This window comes from Mastacembelus armatus, chromosome 11, assembly GCF_900324485.2.
Source record: "Mastacembelus armatus chromosome 11, fMasArm1.2, whole genome shotgun sequence".
NCBI lineage: Eukaryota > Metazoa > Chordata > Actinopteri > Synbranchiformes > Mastacembelidae > Mastacembelus > Mastacembelus armatus.
The window spans coordinates 19,585,954-19,605,792 of record NC_046643.1 but is presented as its reverse complement, the minus strand read 5'-3'; the positions used below and the strand labels follow the sequence as shown (position 1 = coordinate 19,605,792).

General features: G+C 41.8%; 4 gene segments (V, D, J or C); 2 read left to right on the top strand and 2 right to left on the bottom strand.

Moving 5' to 3' along the window:
• The first annotated feature begins 747 nt into the window (after positions 1 to 747).
• Positions 748 to 3,408, top strand: LOC113126302 (Ig kappa-b4 chain C region-like). The segment is given in 3 exon segments: positions 748 to 867; positions 2,118 to 2,178; positions 2,914 to 3,408. Coding segments are annotated over 3 exon segments (504 nt in total).
• Positions 3,409 to 3,855: 447 nt separating this feature from the next.
• LOC113126908 (immunoglobulin kappa variable 2-29-like) lies at positions 3,856 to 4,812 on the bottom strand. The segment is given in 2 exon segments: positions 3,856 to 4,408; positions 4,625 to 4,812. Coding segments are annotated over 2 exon segments (363 nt in total).
• An 877-nt stretch (positions 4,813 to 5,689) lies between these two features.
• LOC113126897 (immunoglobulin kappa variable 4-1-like) lies at positions 5,690 to 6,171 on the bottom strand (the record flags this gene model as incomplete). The annotated part of the segment is given in 2 exon segments: positions 5,690 to 6,009; positions 6,117 to 6,171. Coding segments are annotated over 2 exon segments (372 nt in total), but the record flags the coding sequence as incomplete, so codon positions are not given.
• Positions 6,172 to 7,299: 1,128 nt separating this feature from the next.
• Positions 7,300 to 16,188, top strand: LOC113126940 (Ig kappa chain V region Mem5-like; the record flags this gene model as incomplete). The annotated part of the segment is given in 3 exon segments: positions 7,300 to 7,583; positions 15,513 to 15,550; positions 15,801 to 16,188. Coding segments are annotated over 3 exon segments (648 nt in total), but the record flags the coding sequence as incomplete, so codon positions are not given.
• Between the last annotated feature and the right edge of the window lie 3,651 nt (positions 16,189 to 19,839).

Genomic DNA, 19,839 nt, shown 5'->3' with positions numbered 1-19,839 from the left:
GCTCAGTGACAACTAGGAAAGTCCATGTGCTGAGGATGATCATGTGATGGGACTGAAAGACTTTCTGAAAGACTTTCTGCTGCTGATGAATTTAGATTGGACTTGGAACAGGACTTGAAACAGCTGGGATTCACTGGCCCCTTATGGATCCTACTGCACGTGTCACGGTCCTCGGTTTTTGCTTCATAAGAGGTCACTGAACCGCTCTTAGTCTAGTTCGTCACCTAGGACCTGTTTGCCTTGGGAGACCCTGCCAGGGGCATATAGCCCCGGACAACATAGCTCCTAGGATCATACGGGCACTCGAACCCCTCCACCACAATAAGGTGGCGGTTCAAGGAGGGGCATCGGCAGCAGTAATGTAGTCGGTGTACCGGTCCGTTGCGGTGAAGAAGGAGCTAAGCCGGAAGGCGAAGCTCTCGATTTACCGGTCAATCTACGTTCCTACTCTCACCTATGGTCATGAGCTCTGGATCATGACCGAAAGGAGAAGATCGCGGATACAAGCGGCTGAAATGAGCTTCCTCCGCAGGGTGGCCGGGTGCTCCCTTAGAGATAGGGTGAGAAGCTCGGTCATCTGGGAGGAGCTTGGAGTAGAGCCGCTGCTCCTCCACATCGAGAGGAATCAGTTGAGGTGGCTCGGGCATCTGTTTTGGATGCCTCCTGGGCGCCTCCCTGGAGAGGTGTTCCAGGCATGTCCCACCGGGAGGAGGCCCCAGGGAAGACCAAGGACACGCTGGAGGGACGATGTCTCCTAGCTGCCCTGGGAACGCCTCAGTGTCCCCCAGAAGAGCTGGAGAAAGTGTCCAGAGAGAGGCAATTCTGGGTATCCCTGATTCAGCTACTACCCCCGCGACCCAGCCCCGGGTAAGTGGAAGAAGATGGATGGATGGATGGATGGATTCTTTGGCCAATCCCTTAAAACAATGGGATTATACTGGAATATGAAAGGATGGTGAGACGCTGTCATGGAGAAAGGAGTTTAAATTCCATCAACATCATTTTGGATCATTGGACCTGTTTTTGTTAAATGTTGATTTGATCTGTGTGTGTGTGTGTGTGTGTGTGTCGTCAGTGAACTGTATCAGTCTCTGCAGTAGTTTCCAGCTGCAGCAGTCAGTTCAGTTTCTGTTCAGTCTGACTGAGGGAGGTTTTTGTACGACCATTTTTCACTGTGTGAACACCCACTGACTGTTGATAACATGAAAACTCTGACAGTAATAAACTGCTGCATCTTCAGCCTGGACTCCACTGATGGTCAGAGTGAAGTCAGAGTTTGATCCACTGCCTGTAAAACGACCTGGAGTCCCTGATGCTCGAGTGCTAGACCAGTAAATGAGCAGCTTGGGAGTTTCTCCATCTCTATGTTGGTACCAGGCTAAATAGTGGTCGCTGCCTGAAACATGAACATTCTGACTGGTCTTACATCTGATGGTGATGGAGTCTCCCAGAGCAGAGCTCACTGCTCCAGGCTGAGTCACTGTGACCTGGCCTCTGGACTCTGAGGACACACAGACAAAAACATAAAGCAGCCTCATGGTTTTGTCGGCTTCTTTTCACAGCGACTGATGTTCATGGAGGAGAGGAGTTGGATTCTCTGGACTTTACCTGTGAAGCAGCAGCAGAGGAGAGTCCAGATGAGGACGGAGATCAGAGTCATGTTTTTGATGAGGAGGATTTCTGTGGCTTCTGTTGTCATGAAGGACAGCTGTCAGTCATCCAGTGTTCAACTCTCAGGACTATAAACTGTCCCAGAGCACTGGAGCATGGTGCTGCTGATGCAAAGTGGCCCTCTATGGAAATGTTCTGACTGAGTCCAACAGGGACTTGGATTCCTCTGATCATTTTGGGGAATATTTTCCAAACCTATACTGCAGGATTATGGATTTATTCTCCCACAGTTGCTCAAAATGTCTCAATTATTTTGCACATTTATTGTTGAATTAATTAAGAAAATCTTTTTTTTTTAAATAATGGAAAATATATTCAAAATACTGTATGTGAAGCCATTGTAGTTATTTTTTATTTTATGTGGGAGAAATGGTTTTCAACAACTGTTGAGTTTGTTTCAGACTCAGAGAGCCGAGTCTCTGCACTGAGAGGTTTTTGTACGACGCCTCAATCAGTTTGTATCACTGTGGATCACGTTCGGTGGAGGAACCAGACTGGAGGTTGGAAGTAAGTTTCTGCACAAATACTAAATATAATATTGTAAAGTGACATTTTAAATTCTGTTTTTAATGTTTCTGTCTGATCAAACTTTCATTTATATTTGTAATTTGTTTAGTATTTATGGTTTTATTCCACCTCCTTCATGAAGGTGAACTCACAGCAGTTTGATTGAGTTTTTTCTACAAATTTCTCTGTTCAAATTTAAACCACTTCCACAAACACTGAAACTCTATAATGATTAAAAAAATCTGTAGATTTTTCACCACAACAACTATTATCACAGTGACTTTGAATTTGACTTAATCTAAAAAACAGTGAAGATAAAGATTTTGTGTCACATGTTATTTTAAACGTGGCTTGAAATCATGTGAACAGTTTGTTAAACAATGACTGAAATCAACATGAAGTTCATTCAGGTCATTTTCTGTGTTTGTTTCTTTCACTAAATATTTGAATGTAAATATTTTGGATGTTTTTGATGATCCAGTTTTGTATCGTCTGTAGTTTGACATATTTCAGGTCAAACTGTGAGCTGACTGTCTCTGTGCTGATGTGCATGAGAGGTTTGTTAAAGGGAAGTGAAACAATGTGTGAGTCAGTGACTGGTGGAGCAGAAAAACCATCTGACACAAAGTCCTTAAAGGAGAAAATCCACTCTGACACATGAACGGTGTCCAGGTGTGTGCTGTTTGATTGACAGCTGTGTGGTACCTGTGCTCTAAGCCGATCGGTGTCTCCTAGGTGATGTCCGTCCCACCCTGACGGTGCTGGGCCCCTCCAGCCAGGAGCTGCAGCAGGGGAAGGCCACGCTCATGTGCCTGGCCAACAAGGGCTTCCCCTCAGACTGGAGTCTGACCTGGAAGGTGGACGGCAGCAGCAGCAACTGGGAGGAGAGCAGGAGCCCCGGGGTGCTGGGGAAGGACGGCCGCTACAGCTGGAGCAGCACCCTGAGGCTCCCTGCAGACCAGTGGGCGAAGGTGGGCTCTGTGATCTGTGAGGCCACCCAGGGCTGCCAGAGTCCGGTCACAGAGACACTGAGGAGAGACCAGTGTTCCCAGTCCTGACCTGACTCACTGGGACTCCAATACTGGTTTTACTCTGATACTGGTTTTACTCTGCTCTCTGCAACTCTGTCTCTTAGTTTAGAATAAAAGATTTCAATAGTGATATTTTTCTGCTCATGGTGACGCTGACACTGTTCACATTTGAAGATAATAAAGTTTGTCTTTGAATCAACAAAGTTTCTGTGGATGTTATTAGTTCAAATGTCTTTTATTTATAATCTACAAGTATTAACATCCTGCTAGAATATGATGATCAGTCTGTATTTTTAGAGGTGATTCTATTAAAACTCTCTGAGATTATTTAACTCTCAGTCCAACCTAGTGTCTTAGTTTTGCAGTGAGAGAACAAAGCAGCAGGTATTAATGTGGGCAACAGTGATGAAGGAGGCCATGTTGAAATGTCCTTTGAATTAATCTACAACAGTTTGAACACTGAACATTGACAACATCCACATTTAACATTTCTATTATGGAAAAGTTAATACAAATCATTTAGTGTTCAAATTCAGTAAATTAACTTATCACTTGTTATGTTTGTTGGGTTTTCTAACAAAATATCTGTAGTTTTCATGATATAAATATATTAATCCACTATAAAATTATGTTAATATTCCTGTTTTGATCTGTATTATCTGTTTTGAGAACAGGTGCATTTTATTTTATTATACCAATTTAAATTTTATTACAATCATGCTTTAACTATTTACTTTATTAACTATAAAATTCTACATTGTCAAAATGTCCTAATTATATTTAACTGTGAAACATGTTTGTAGTCATGTTTCTCAGTGTTTCAGTTTCTGTGCAGCTGTCACTTCACATCAGTTCCTCTGCAGCTGAGGGAGGTTTTTGTACGACGTTATTTCACTGTGTGAACGGTAAGCTGTTATCCTGCTGACAGTAATAAACTCCTGCATCTTCAGCCTGAACTCTACTGATGGTCAGAGTGAAGTCAGTCCCAGACTGACTCCCACTGAAACGATCAGAAACTCCAGACTGATGTGATGCAGCATCATAAATCAGGAGTTTAGGAGCTTCTCCAGGCTTCTGAAGGTACCACTGCAAATCATCAGTAACACTTGAACTGGCTTTACATCTGATGTTGACAGTCTGTCCTGGAACAACAGACTGAGCTCCAGGAGACTGAGTCAGGGTGATTTGTCCTGATGAACCTGGAAAACATGAAAAAGAGGAGAAGGCTTATTGAGACCAGTCCAGCTTGGAGAAAGACGATCATCATCCAAACAGAAGAGGATCATTTCTTTAACATGGACAACAGATGGAAGAAGCTCAGTGCTGCTCGTGTCAGCGTTTCTCCATCAGAGCAGAACATCATTGTGATGAACCTCGCTGCATCCTGAAGCAAAGTTTTCAGAAGAGAGTCTCACCCTGAACCAGGAGCCCCAGGGTGGCAAGCAGTAGAATCAGAGACATCATCACCATCGTTGTGCTGCCGGCGTGTGGGTGACTCTGAAAGGCCTGGACGGCCACTGATCAACACTGGCCTCTTAACGTCTGGAGCACAGAGGCAGGACACATATGCAAACACACAGAGTCAGTCAGCTGCAGCTGTTCAACACAGTATCAGGATGTTTCCCCCTGTGCTGCAAGTAATGACCATATAAACTGAGTATGTACATCATTCCTGACACAATGGTGTCAAAACCCACTGTATATACGTCCATCTGATTTTGAGGAAGAGCTATAAAGGCTGATGTGACTTCAGCTGTGGAAGAAGTTTGAGGCTTATTACAGAGAATAATTTTTAATGTTTTATCAAAGTTGAGTGTTTTTGTGAAATGTGTGATTTGAAAAGCCTCAAAGTCAGACAAAGGTTTAGAGATAAATGCAGGTGTTTTTCACAATAAATTTAGTGACTACACTTTTAAAAAAGCTGATCCAGAAATAGAAATGAAAACAAATATAAAAAGTAAAAAACTGTTTGAAGAAAGATTTTTGTAGATATTTAATAAGTCAGATAAGGAAAACAAATTCCAAGTTTCTAACTGAAATATATTTAATGTAACATGAAGGGAAATCATTGAAATTTACCTACTTTATTTGAGTTTGGTGACATCTGGAATATAAAAAGGGTGAGAGGCCAGAAACCTTCCTTTAATTAGTGATTGTATTAATAACTGAAAGAAGGGAGATATTGTGATGTATAATAGGAGGTCATCAGCATAAAAGCTGATTTTGGGATAGTGTGAATTCAAAGATGCTTTTGGGATTTTCAAATGGAAATGACTTGGTAAAAGAAAAGTTTAAAGAGGAACAATTCAAGTATATGTACTGATTCTTTGTAAGTAAGTTGATCTATAGACACTGTTTAACTGATGTGTTTCAGTGAACTGTATCAGTCTCTGCAGTAGTTTCCAGCTGCAGCAGTCAGTTCAGTTTCTGTTCAGTCTGACTGAGGGAGGTTTTTGTACGACCATTTTTCACTGTGTGAACACCCACTGACTGTTGATGCTATGTTCACTCTGACAGTAATAAACTGCTGCATCTTCAGCCTGGACTCCACTGATGGTCAGAGTGAAGTCAGAGTTTGATCCACTGCCTGTAAAACGATCTGGAGTCCCTGATGCTCGAGTGCTAGCAGCATAAATGAGCTGTTTAGGACTTTCTCCATCTCTCTGTTGATGCCAGGTTAAAAGATGGCCGCTGCCTGAAACATAGACATTTTGACTGGTCTTACATCGGATGGTGATGGAGTCTCCCAGAGCAGAGCTCACTGCTCCAGGCTGAGTCACTGTGACCTGGCCTCTGGACTCTGAGGACACAGAGACAAAAACATCAAGCAGCCTCATGGTTTTGTTGGCTTCATTTCACAGCGACGGATGTTCATAGAGGAGAGGAGTTGGATTCTCTGGACTTTACCTGTGAAGCAGCAGCAGAGGAGAGTCCAGATGAGGACGGAGATCAGAGTCATGTTTTTGATGAGGAGGATTTCTGTGGCTTCTGTTGTCATGAAGGACAGCTGTCAGTCATCCAGTGTTCAACTCTCAGGACTATAAACTGTCCCAGAGCACTGGAGCATGGTGCTGCTGATGCAAAGTGGCTCTCTATGGAAATGTGACCTGTGAGGCCCCTGAGGGCTCCCAGAGTCCTGTCACGGTGGAACTGAGGAGAGACCAGTGTTCCCAGTCCAGATCTGATTCTCGTGGACTATTGGTTTTACTCTGATTATGGTTTTACTCTATTCTTTGCAACTCTGTCTCTGTGTTTAGAATAAAGTTTTGTATGAAACTGGTCTTCAGTGTTTGATTTCCCTCTTTGAGCTCAGTAACCATCGCAACAGACAGGCATCACTGCTGAACCATGGCAACAGGCAGGTTTCTGTACTAAAGATAAAAATGTTGATGCAAGAACCTTGTTTTGGTTATGTCAGTTAAACCAGTCTGGTTTTTCCACTAAACTTGTCCCACAGTGATTTAAACAAGTCAGTGTACAAAAACCTCTCACTGTAGACACGACTCTCTGACTTTGAAATATGAAACATTTTTTACTCATGTTGTGTCTGACCAAATATGATTTCAAATTTTATTGTAATTTTAAGAATGTGATATGACAATCTCTGAAACTAAAATCAAACATCGACAGATCTTCTCCTTGGTAAATTCTTCAGTGCATCCAAATCCAGATAAAAGTAATTTGCTTAGTCCTGAGTTGACAGATCCATTGATCAACAGCATGATCAGAGGAATCCAAGTCCCTTTTGGCCTCAGTGAGAACATTTCCATAGAGAGCCACTTTGCATCAGCAGCACCATGCTCCAGTGCTCTGGGACAGTTTATAGTCCTGAGAGTTGAACACTGGATGACTGACAGCTGTCCTTCATGACAACAGAAGCCACAGAAATCCTCCTCATCAAAAACATGACTCTGATCTCCGTCCTCATCTGGACTCTCCTCTGCTGCTGCTTCACAGGTAAAGTCCAGAGAATCCAACTCCTCTCCTCTATGAACATCCGTCGCTGTGAAATGAAGCCGACAAAACCATGAGGCTGCTTTATGTTTTTGTCTGTGTGTCCTCAGAGTCCAGAGGCCAGGTTACAGTGACTCAGCCTGGAATAGTGAGCTCTGCTCTGGGAGGCTCGGTCACCATCAGATGTAAGACCAGTCAGAATGTTATTAGTGGGAACTTTTTAGCCTGGTACCAACAGAGAGATGGAGAAAGTCCTAAACGGATCATTTATGCTGCTAGCACTCGAGAATCAGGGACTCCAGGTCGTTTTACAGGCAGTGGATCAAACTCTGACTTCACTCTGACCATCAGTGGAGTCCAGGCTGAAGATGCAGCAGTTTATTACTGTCAGAGTCAACACCACATCAACAGTCAGTACGTGTTCACACAGTGAAAAATGGTCGTACAAAAACCTCCCTCAGTCAGACTGAACAGGAACTGAACTGACTGCTGCAGCTGGAAACTACTGCAGAGACTGATACAGTTCACTGAAACACATCAGTTAAACAGTCTATAGAACAACTACTGTATCTGCTGTATGTGCTTTGAATGAATCAGTCCATATAGTTGAATTGTTTCTTTTACATTTTTATTTATTCAGGTTAAATCAGGTCCTGATAACCTCCTAATATACCCCACAATATCCTCATTTTACCTTTTTACAGTTTGTTATATAATCCCTAAAGGCAGTTTTCTTCCTCCTCACTTGGCCTATAATTCCAATTTACCAAACTGAAATAATGAAGTTTAAAGTTTTTACCTTTATGTTAATCATGGATCAATTAGAAGCTTGGGTTTGATTTTTCTAATCTAACATGTCAAATGTGTAGAAAATTCTGTTTCGAATTAGTTTCTTACTGTTTGTTTGTTTTCATTTCAATTACAGATCAACTCTTTTAAAAGTATAGTCACAAATGTCACAATGTATTGTGAAAAACTCAATCCTGTGAGGCTTTTCACATGTCACATGCTTCAGAAAGAAATTAACTTTAATGTGACACCAAAACTTATTCTCTGTATTGTACCTCAACATTTTTCTAATGCTGAAATTACAATAACATTTACCTGCTGTGGCAACCCCTCATTGGAGCAGCCTAAAAAAAGTAGATAGTTACAGCATGTTTGTTATTACGTTTAAACTTGTATCCCCAAAATAAAATACATAATATAGATGAAAACACAATATTTAAATCGTCATTTTTAAATTTGATCCATACATTTATATCCCAGGTAGAAAAACTATTGATATTTTTGTTAGAAACCCAACATACTTGACAAGTATTAAATTGAATCAATGAAACTCTCTGGCTGGCTGCTAGCTAAAGCAGAAAGTTCATCCACTTTGTTGCAGAGTGACCTCACGTTCCCCATAATGATTGTTGGGAGACATGGTTTACATCTCCAGCCCCTCCTACGCCTCCTCAGGTCTTGGGGGATTTTAGGTTTTATACCAAGAAGCAGACTTGTTCTCTTGAGAGCCAACAGTTGTTCCATTGTCATTGCCACGGAAACGTATGTCTTCTGATGCAGTTTCCATAACCTCCATATGTCTTTCCACAGGAAGTAGAAGATCCCAACTCCTTCACTTTCATCCATTATCAGAGAAAAAGCAAACATCTTGACTTGACTTGGATTAACAGATGGTAATTTAGTAAAAACTCATCAAAACTTGCATAAAACAAAAAAGCAAACAGAGGAGCTGCTGCCACTCGTTGCCACCTAACAGGCACCACTCTATACATCTAAATACTGATGAAGATAAAACAACATTTGCCACAGTGGGCCACACCATCCTAGATACACTTGAAATCTTGTTTGGTCGATGGGGATGTTACTGCACAGTTTCAGTTCATATCTTCAAGATAGAAGATACTTTGTCTCTCTGGCTCGTTATAGTTCCTCTGTGTGGGACCCCACATGGTCTATGGGGACCACTGAGTTCAGTTGGGCTTCTTTTTAATGTTTACACAATTCCATCATTCATGACTATAATGTTGAATACCACAATCATGCTGCTGATACTAAGATCTATCTGGCCTTCTCAGTGATTGGTAATGCCCTGCTAGACCATTTATGAAGGTTCTTGCATAAACTTATGGATGAAATCAAACTTTCTCCAACTGATCAAGGAAAAAACTAAGTTCATTGTATTTGTAAACAAAGTAGTAGATTGATGCGTCAACCTTCTATTTCCCACCAACTCTAAAATGGAAAAACCTGTGCTGAGAATCTTGGAGTTTGGTTGGACTCTGGTATGAACCAGGCTGAGGGACCACAAAACATGTCCCCTGTAACAGTATTTTAACTGGTCTTCATGGAAAGTCAATCAAACGGCTTCAACTTGTACAAAGTGTAAAAAAAAAACTGAACATGTTACTCCAGTTCTTCAGACTTTGCACTGGTTATCTGTCTCTTTAGGATTGACTATAGGATTACAGTATATTGTTGACTGTTAAAGCATCTTTGAGCTCATTATCTAAGAGACTTTTTAGTGAGATACACAGGAAAATGTAGCCTGAGATCATCCATCCATCCATCTTCTATACCCGCTTTGTCCTGAACCAGGGTCACGGGGATCTGCTGGAGCGTATCCCAGCTCTCTCTGGGTGAAAGGCAGGCGTCCACCCTGGACAGGTCCCCAGTCCATCACAGGGCCACATAGAGACAAACAACCTCACACACTCACACTCAATTTAGAGTCACCAATCAACCTGACATACATGTTTTTGGACTGTGGGAGGAAACCGGAGTAAACGGAGTAATGAGATCACAGAATCATAATTTGCTAATTAACCTGAAGCCCACAGCGAAGCATGAGGAAGCTAGTTTTAACTATTTCACAACTAAACCTTGGAATAAGCTCCCCATAGATTTAGAGTCTAAAAGGTTCCTGTTTTCTCAGGCTTTGGAATAAGTCTCCTTACTGTACTTGATGAGTGGGGACTTTGAATGTGGATAATCATTTTTACACCTGTATGTTGTTTTTTTATGCAGTGAATTTTGTATTAACTTTGTTTTAAATTGTATTGTCTTATTTTGTTAAATATCTTGAGATGTCTTTGACAGGAAATGGGTGATATATACATAAATATAAATTTAAGTTTCATTGAGTTCTATAGACTCTGATTAACTGATGTGTGTCAGTGAACTGTATCAGTCTCTGCAGTAGTTTCCAGCTGCAGCAGTCAGTTCAGTTTCTGTTCAGTCTGACTGAGGGAGGTTTTTGTACGACCCTTTTTCACTGTGTGAACACACCCTGACTGCGGATCTCATGATAACTCTGACAGTAATAAACTGCTGCATCTTCAGCCTGGACTCCACTGATGGTCAGAGTGAAGTCAGAGTTTGATCCACTGCCTGTAAAACGATCTGGAGTCCCTGAGTCTCGACTGCTAGCACAGTAAATGATCCGTTTAGGACTTTCTCCATCTCTTTGTTGGTACCAGGCTAAATAGTTTGAATTATACACATTCTGACTGGTCTTACATCTGATGGTGACGGAGCTTCCCAGAGCAGAGCTCACTGCTCCAGGCTGAGTCAGTGTGACCTGGCCTCTGGACTCTGAGGACACAGAGACAAAAACATAAAGCAGCCTCGTGGTTTTGTCGGCTTCATTTCACAGCGACGGATGTTCAGAGTAAAACCAATAGTCCCAGAGAATCAGATCAGGACTGGGAACACTGGTCTCTCCTCAGCTCCACCGTGGCATGACTCTGGGAGCCCTCAGGGGCCTCACAGCTCACATTTCCATAGAGGTGAATAGAGTGAACATAACATCAACAATTAATGGGTGTTCACACAGTGAAACATGGTCGTACAAAAACCTCCCTTAGTCAGACTGAACAGAAACTGAACTGACTGCTGCAGCTGGAAACTACTGCAGAGACTGATACAGTTCACTGACACATAAGTTAAACAGAGTTTGTAGATCAACTACTGTATCTGCTGTATGTGCTGAGAAAGAATCAGTACATATAGTTGAATTGTTTCTTTTTATTTTTATCTATCCAGGTTAACTCAGGTCCTGATAACCTCCTAATATACCCCACATATCCTCATTTTACCTTTTTCTGTTTCGAATTACTTTCTTACTGTTTGTTTTCATTTCAATTACAGACCAACTCTTTTAAAAGTATAGTCACAAATGTCACAATGTATTGTGAAAAACTCAATCCTGTGAGGCTTTTCACGTCACATTGCACATGCTTCAGAAAGAAATTAACTTTAATGTGACACCAAAACTTATTCTCTGTATTGTACCTCAACATTTTTTTAAAGCTGAAATTACAATTACCTGCTGTGGCAACCCCTCATTGGAGAAGCCTAAAAAAGTAGATAGTTACAGCATGTTTGTTATTACGTTTAAACTTGTATCCCCAAAATAAAATACATAATATAGATGAAAACACATTATTTAAATGGTAATTTTTAAATTTGATTCACACATTTATATCCCAGGTAGAAAAACTATAGATATTTTTGTTAGAAACCCAACATACTTGACAAGTATTAAATTGAATCAATGAAACTCTCTGGCTGGTTGCTAGCTAAAGCAGGAAGTTCATCCACTTTGTTGCAGAGTGACCTCACATTCCCCATAATGATTGTTGGGAGAACTGGTTTACATCTCCAGCCCCTCCTACACCTCCTCAGGTCTTGGGGGATTTTAGGTTTTATACCAAGAAGCAGACTTGTTCTCTTGAGAGCTAACAGTTGTTCCATTGTCATTTCCATGGAAATGTATGTCTTCTGATGCAGTTTCCATAACCTCCATATGTTTTTCCACAGGAAGTAGAAGATCCCAACTCCTCCACTTTCATCCATTATCAGAGAAAAAGCAAACATCTTGACTTGGACTAACAGATAATTTAGTAAAAACTCATCAAAACTTGCATAAAACAAAAAAAACAAACAGGAGCTGCTGCCACCTAACAGGCACCACTCTATACATCTAAATACTGATGATGCTAAAACAACATTTGCCACAGTGGGCGACACACCATCCTTCCAGATAGACTTGAAAACTTGGTAGTGTCATGAACTAGGACGTGGTCAGGAGCACACTTCACCCACACAGGACTGAGGAAAAGGGGCTTTATTGAACCAAAAACAAGGTTAAACAAGAACTAACACACAAAGCAGGAGTACATGAAGCATGAACATAAGGACAAAGATAGCGACTCAAGGGGAACAAGGCATAAGGGTCTGGGTCACACATTTAAGGAGACGCAGCAGACCAAACAGGGAACAAGAACATGAAAATCAGGGAAGACAAGGCATGAAAACACAAGGGCATAAAACATGGAACGGGACAAAGACACATGAACAGAGGACATGGGAAAGAACATGAGAATCAGGGAAGACAAGGCATGAACAGGGGAGTTACAAGGGCAGAGCGGCAAGACAGAAACCAAAAACATAAGAGGAATGAGACAAACACACAAGACAGCGACAACACAATGACAACAGAAAAACCAGAACAACTTAACTTAAACTTGGAGAAACAAAGGGACATCCATGATCAAAAAGGAAACCGAGAAAACCAGCAGAGTAGTACGTGGAAAAAGGAACACGGGCATCAAAATGTGGGACACAGGTTTCTCAACAGACAGGGTAAGGCAACAGACAACCTGGCAAGGAACAAAGGAACAAACTGGCGTATAAAAAGGCATGGGGTGAAAAACGAGGTGCAGGTGGAAGCAATGAACTAATTGGGTCAAAGTAAAGAGACAGACAAAAAACCAAAAGAAGATCCTGCCATGATCCTTTTCAAAATAAAACAGGAAGTGCATGGTGCAGATCATGACAGGTAGGTCTATTGGGATGGTATTGGACTGGTTCAAATCATATCTTCAAGATAGAAAATATTTTGTCTCTCTTGTTTGTTACAATTCTTCTTCCATCAGCCTGGTGTATGGGGTCCCACAGGGTTCAATACTTGGGCTTCTTTTTAGTCTTTATATGCTTCCATCATTCGTGACTATAATGTTGAATGCCACAATCATGCTGATGATACTGAGATCAGTCTGTCATCCTCAGTGATTGGTAATGCCCTGCTAGACCATTTAGGTTCTTGTATAAATTTATGGATGAAATCAAACTTTCTCCAACTGATCAGAAAAAAACTATGGTCATTGTATCTACAAAGTAGTAGATTAATACTTCAACCTTCTATTTCCCAGCAACTCTAAAATGGCAATACCTGTGTTGAGAATGTTGGAGTTTGGTTGGACTCTGATTTGAACTTTTATAATCATGTTAAATCCATAACTAATTCAGCCTTTTACAATCTAAAGAAACTTACCAGGCTCAGAGATTTAATGTCCACACATAATTATGTGAGATTCATTTATGCCTTTGTCACCACACAACATGACCCCTGTAACAGTATTTTAACTGGACTTCATGGAAAGTCAATCAAACAACTTCAACTTGTACAAAGTGTAAAAAAGTTTTAACAAGCTCTAGGAAAACTGAACATGTTACTCCAGTTCTTCAGACTTTGCACTGGTTACCTGTCTCTTTAGGATTGACTATAGGATTACAGTATATTGTTGACTGTTAAAGCATCTTGCAGCTCATTATCTCAGAGACTTTTTAGTGAGATACACAGGAAAAAGAAGCCTGAGATCATCCATCCATCCATCTTCTATACCCGCTTTGTCCTGAACCAGGGTCACAGGGATCAGCTGGAGCCTATCCCAGCTCTCTTTGGGTGAAAGGCAGGGGTACACCCTGGACAGCTTAACAGTCCATCACAGGGCCACATAGAGACAAACAACCTCACACACTCACACTCACTCCTATGGGCAATTTAGAGTCACCAATCAACCTGACATACATGTTTTTGGACTGTGGGAGGAAACCGGAGTACCTGGAATAATGAGATCACAGAATCATAATTTGCTAATTAACCTGAAGCCCACAGCGAAGCATGAGGAAGCTACTTTTAACTATTTCACAACTAAACCTTGGAATAAGCTCCTCATAGATTTAGAGTCTAAAAGGTTCCTGTGTTCTCAGGCTTTGAAAGAAGTCTCCTTACTGGGGTCGACGCACGCGCCGGCGCGTTTTGACGCATCATTTCCTGATAAGGCCGAAACAAACTTAAATTGCTCCGTCACTTCTGATCGTACAGATAAAAGAAGTATATCATTCAAATCTGTAAAGGGTCTAGTTTTAGTGGTATACCATCATAATAACAACAAAACGTTGTGCTTTTTTTAAATAAAGAAAGCCGACAGGGTGCGCTCTCGGACTTTTCTGTCTCTGCCATTTCTCTTCACAGACGCGTAAATAAAACAACCAGAATCTCAGCGAATACTTGGCTCATAAAAATAAGAATTATATGGCTAGAAAGCTTGAAATGTTTTCTTTTGAGTGAAACAATTCAAGTCAAAAACAAATCATCACTTTTTATTTAATCCGTATGAACGTAAGGAGAAGTCCGTTGTATTTTCTTATCTTCTTAAATATCTTGAGATGTCTTTGACAGGATATGGGTGATAGATACATAAATTTAAGTTTCATTGAGTTCTATAGACTCTGTTTAACTGATGTGTCCTCAGTGAACTGTATCAGTCTCTGCAGTAGTTTCCAGCTGCAGCAGTCAGTTCAGTTTCTGTTCAGTCTGACTGAGGGAGGTTTTTGTACGACCATTTTTCACTGTGTGAACACATCCTGACTGTTGATGGAGTGTTCACTCTGACAATAATAAACTGCTGCATCTTCAGCCTGGACTCCACTGATGGTCAGAGTGAAGTCAGAGTTTGATCCACTGCCTGTAAAACGACCTGGAGTCCCTGATTCTCGAGTGCTAGCCCAGTAAATGAGCAGTTTAGGACTTTCTCCATCTCTCTGTTGGTACCAGGCTAAATCATGGTAATTGCTCCAAACATGAACATTCTGACTGGTCTTACATCTGATGGTGACGTCTCCTCCCAGAGCAGAGCTCACTGCTCCAGGCTGAGTCACTGTGACCTGGCCTCTGGACTCTGAGGACACAATATTATTGGGAACATTATCTAAACTGAAGGGTTTTCGATTTATTCTTCCACAGATATTATCGGGTCAAAATGTCTCAATTATTTATTTATTTATTGTTGGATTAACTAGGAAAAGAAATATTTTTGAAAATAATAATTAAAAAAAATATTCAAAATACTGTATGTGAAGCCATTGTAGTTCTTTTTTCATTCCATATGTGGTGTTGTACTGTTTTTGTTGAGTTTCTTTGTTTCAGACTCAGAGAGCCGAGTCTCTGCACTGAGAGGTTTTTGTACGACGCCTCAATCAGTTTGTATCACTGTGGTGGACTTTTGGTGGAGGAACCAGACTGGAGTTTGGAAGTAAGTTTCTGCACAAATACTAAATATAATATTGTAAAGTGACATTTTAAATTCTGTTTTTAATGTTTCTGTCTGATCAAACTTTCATTTATATTTGTAATTTGTTTAGTATTGATGGTTTTATTCCACCTCCTTCATGAAGGTCCTTAAAGGAGAAAATCCACTCTGACACAGGAAAGGTGTCCAGGTGTGTGCTGTTTGATTGACAGCTGTGTGGTACCTGTGCTCTAAGCCGATTGGTGTCTCCTAGGTGATGTCCGTCCCACCCTGACGGTGCTGGGCCCCTCCAGCCAGGAGCTGCAGCAGGGGAAGGCCACGCTCATGTGCCTGGCCAACAAGGGCTTCCCCTCAGACTGGAGTCTGGCCTGGAAGGTGGACGGCAGTAGCAGTAGCAGCCTGGAGGAGAGCAGGAGCCCCGGGGTGCTGGGGAAGGACGGCCGCTACAGCTGGAGCAGCACCCTGAGGCTCCCTGCAGACCAGTGGAGGAAGGTGGGCTCTGTGACCTGTGAGGCCACCCAGGGCTCCCAGAGTCCGGTCACAGAGACACTGAGGAGAGACCAGTGTTCCCAGTCCTGACCTGACTCACTGGGGCTCCAATACTGGTTTTACTCTTAAACTGTCTCACTTTGAAAATCTCTTTCTATGTTTTTTCTTACTTCCAGATATGTTTGCTAGTTTTCTGATTGTGTCAAAGTTTCCAGACTAATAAAGATCTGATCATCAAATAAATTCTGTTTCACTGTCATTTATTTATTAGGTTATTTTAACATCAAAACACAAAACACATTTGATCAGCATATAGCGACACAGAGGGATCAGTGAAAAACTACTTTCAAATAAAAATATTTTTACATGTGAACAGAATCTGAAAGAGCTGACAACAGACACTATGATGGACTTTCTTTTCAAAATAAAAGCATTAAATATTTAATCCAGACATTCAAAGTCTAAATCAACATCATGAGAAAAATTAAATTAAAACTTTTTCTTTGCTGTTGTTTGGAGGAGAAACACCTCATTCTGTTGAACATCAAACCAAAAGAAAAATACACACAACAATACAAATCTGTGCTTTGTTAATAATGTTGGACGTACTACATTTACTCATCTGAAAACTGCAGCAGATCTGTTGTTACTAACACCTGAATAAATATATTAAAAACAAAGAACAGGTTGACACAGTCTATAGTTCAGTAATGCCTCAAATATTTGATGTATATATGAAATAATTTCCTGTTGACTGATTGTCTTTAATATAATGTAGTTAAATAATAAATAAGTCACTTGCTGACTGTAGTGTCCTCCAGTTCTTTGGGAACATGTTTTCCTGAACAGTCCTGATGTGAGGAGCAGATCTGATGTTTTTACTGAGTCCGTCTGCATTTTGAGAAACATTCACTGTGCAGCCCTGGAGGGAAAAACTCTGGAAAAACAGTTTAATTTCTAAAACAGAATCAGAATCAGAATTAGCTGTATTGTCAGGTGTGTTTACACATACGAGGAATTTGTTTTCGTGACAGAAGCTTCCACGGTGCAACAGAATGACAGTGACAGGACAAAACACAAGATAATAAAAGAATAAAAATAGAACAAATAAATGGGGAATGAGAATATACAAATTGACAATTGTATGTACACGTATATTATGTGCAAATTCGAAATGTAAACTAAGTATGTGTGTTAGATAAATAGGTGTTTAAATAGTGTTGTGTGTTCCACAATTATTGTCAAGTTGGATTGCCTGAGGGAAGAAACTCTTCCTGTGCCTGGCCGTTCTGGTACGCAGTGCTCTGTAGTGTCGACCAGACAGCAACAGTTCAAAGTGCGAGTGGGCTGGATGTGAGAGGTCCGGAGTGATTTTCTTAGCCCTTTTGTGCACTCTGGATAAGCACAGTTCTTGGAGACTAGGGAAGGTTGTACCAGTGATTCGCTCAGCAGTCCTATTTGATGTAGTCTTCTGAGGTCAGATTTGGTAGCTGAGCTGAACCACACAGTTATAAAAGTGCAGAACTGTGCAGAAGTGTTTCAGCAGCTCCTGTGGCAGGTTGAAATTCCTCAGTTGGCGAAAGAAGTACAACCTCTGCTGGGCCTTTTTAACAATGGAGTCAATGTGAATGTACCACTTCAGGTCCTGGGAGATGGTGGTGCCCAGGAACCTGAATGTCTCCACTGTTATTACAGTGCTGTCCATGATGGTGAGTGGGGGGAGAGCACGGGGGTTTCTCCTGAAGTCCACTTTCATCTCCACTGTTTTGAACATGCTCCGGGTTGTTAAGACTGCACCAGACAGCCATCTCTTTAGCCTCCTGTCTGTAAGCAGACTCGTCACCATCCTGAATGAGGCCGATGAGCGCGGTGTCATCTGCAAACTTTAGGAGCTTGACAGAGGGGTCCTTTGAAGTGCAGTTGTTTGTATAGAGGGAGAAGAGCAGTGGGGAGAGAGCACATCCCTGAGGAGCTCCAGTGCTGATTATATGGGTGCTGGATGTGAATTTTCCCAGCCTCACTAGCTGCTGCCTGTATCTCAGAAAGCTGTTGATCCACTGACAGACGGAGGTGGGTACGGAGAACTGAGTTAATTTGGGCAGGAAGAGGTTTGGGATGATGGTGTTAAAGGCAGAGCTAAAATCCACAAACAGGATCCTCACATAAGTCCCTGGGCTGTCTAGATGTCGCAGAACATAATGCAGTTCCATATTGACTGCATCGTCCAGAGACCTGTTTGCTCTATGGGAAAACTGATGAGGATCCAGCAACGGTTCAGTAATGTCCTTCAGGTGGGTCAGCACCAGTGTTTCAAATGACTTAATGACCACAGACATTAGAGCCACAGGCCTGTAATCATTTGTAATTTTGGATTTCTTTGGAATGGGGATGATGGTGGAGCATTTGAAGCATGAAGGGACTTCGCACAGCTCCAGTGATTTGTTGAAGATCTGTCTAAAAATGGGAGCCAGCTGGTCAGCACAGAATTTCAAACAGGCTGATGTAACACAATCTGGGCCTGGTGCTTCCTTTCTCTTCTTCTTCCGGAAGACCTGGCGCACATCAGCTTCGCTGATCTGAAGTGCAGGTGTGGGGAAGAGGGGGGGTGCAGGAGGTGTTAATGGTTGTGTGTTCAGAGCGAGTGTGGGGTGTTTTTTCAAACCTGCAATAAAACTCAGATTGATTCTCACAGTGCTGGGGGATGGTGTCTTGTAGTTGCTGATACCATTCAGACCTTTCCATACTGATGCTGAGTCACTGGAAGAGAACTGAATCCTTAGCTTTTCAGAGTAATTCCTCTTTGCCACTCTGATTTCTTTTTCCAGTGTGTATTTGGCCTGTTTATACAAGACTTGGTCCCCCTTCCTGTATGCATCTTCTTTGGCCTGACCGTGCTGTCTGAGTTTTGCAGTGAACCATGGTTTGTCATTGTTGTAGGTTAAATGAGTCCTGGCAGGAATGCACATATCTTCACAGAAACTGATATAAGATGTTACAGATTCCGTGAACTTGTCAAACGGGGTGAATTCAGACCTTTTACTAAGGGAACACAACTGCAAGTACTTTGGTCAGTGCAGTTAATAATCCAGGTCATAAATCCTATTTGCTGGGTGGGTATCTCACCTGGAACAACACCTGCAGCTAAATGCGCAACGTCTATTGGTCATCAACCTGTCAGTCAACCAGGTTGTGCTGTGATTGGCTGCGGAGATCCACTTCCACTGAAACGATCAGAAACTCCAGACTGATTCTAGCTGCATAAATCAGGAGTTTAGGGGCTTCTCCAGGTTTCTGAAGGTACCACTGCAATTCGTAACTAACACTTGAACTGGCTTTACATCTGATGTCTGTCCTGGAACAACAGACTGAGATCCAGGAGACTGAGTCAGGGTGATTTGTCCTGATGAACCTGGAAAACATGAAAAAGAGGAGAAGGCTTATTGAGACCAGTCCAGCTTGGAGAAAGACGATCATCATCCAAACAGAAGAGGATCATTTCTTTAACATGGACAATAGATGGAAGAAGCTCAGTGCTGCTCGTGTCAGCGTTTCTCCATCAGAGCAGAACATCATTGTGGTGAACCTGGCTGCATCCTGAAGCAAAGTTTTCAGAAGAGAGTCTCACCCTGAACCAGGAGCCCCAGGGTGGCAAGCAGTAGAATCAGAGACATCATCACCATCGTTGTGCTGCCGGCGTGTGGGTGGCTCTGAAAGGCCTGGACGGCCACTGATCAACACTGGCCTCTTAACGTCTGGAGCACAGAGGCAGGACACATATGCAAACACACAGAGTCAGTCAGCTG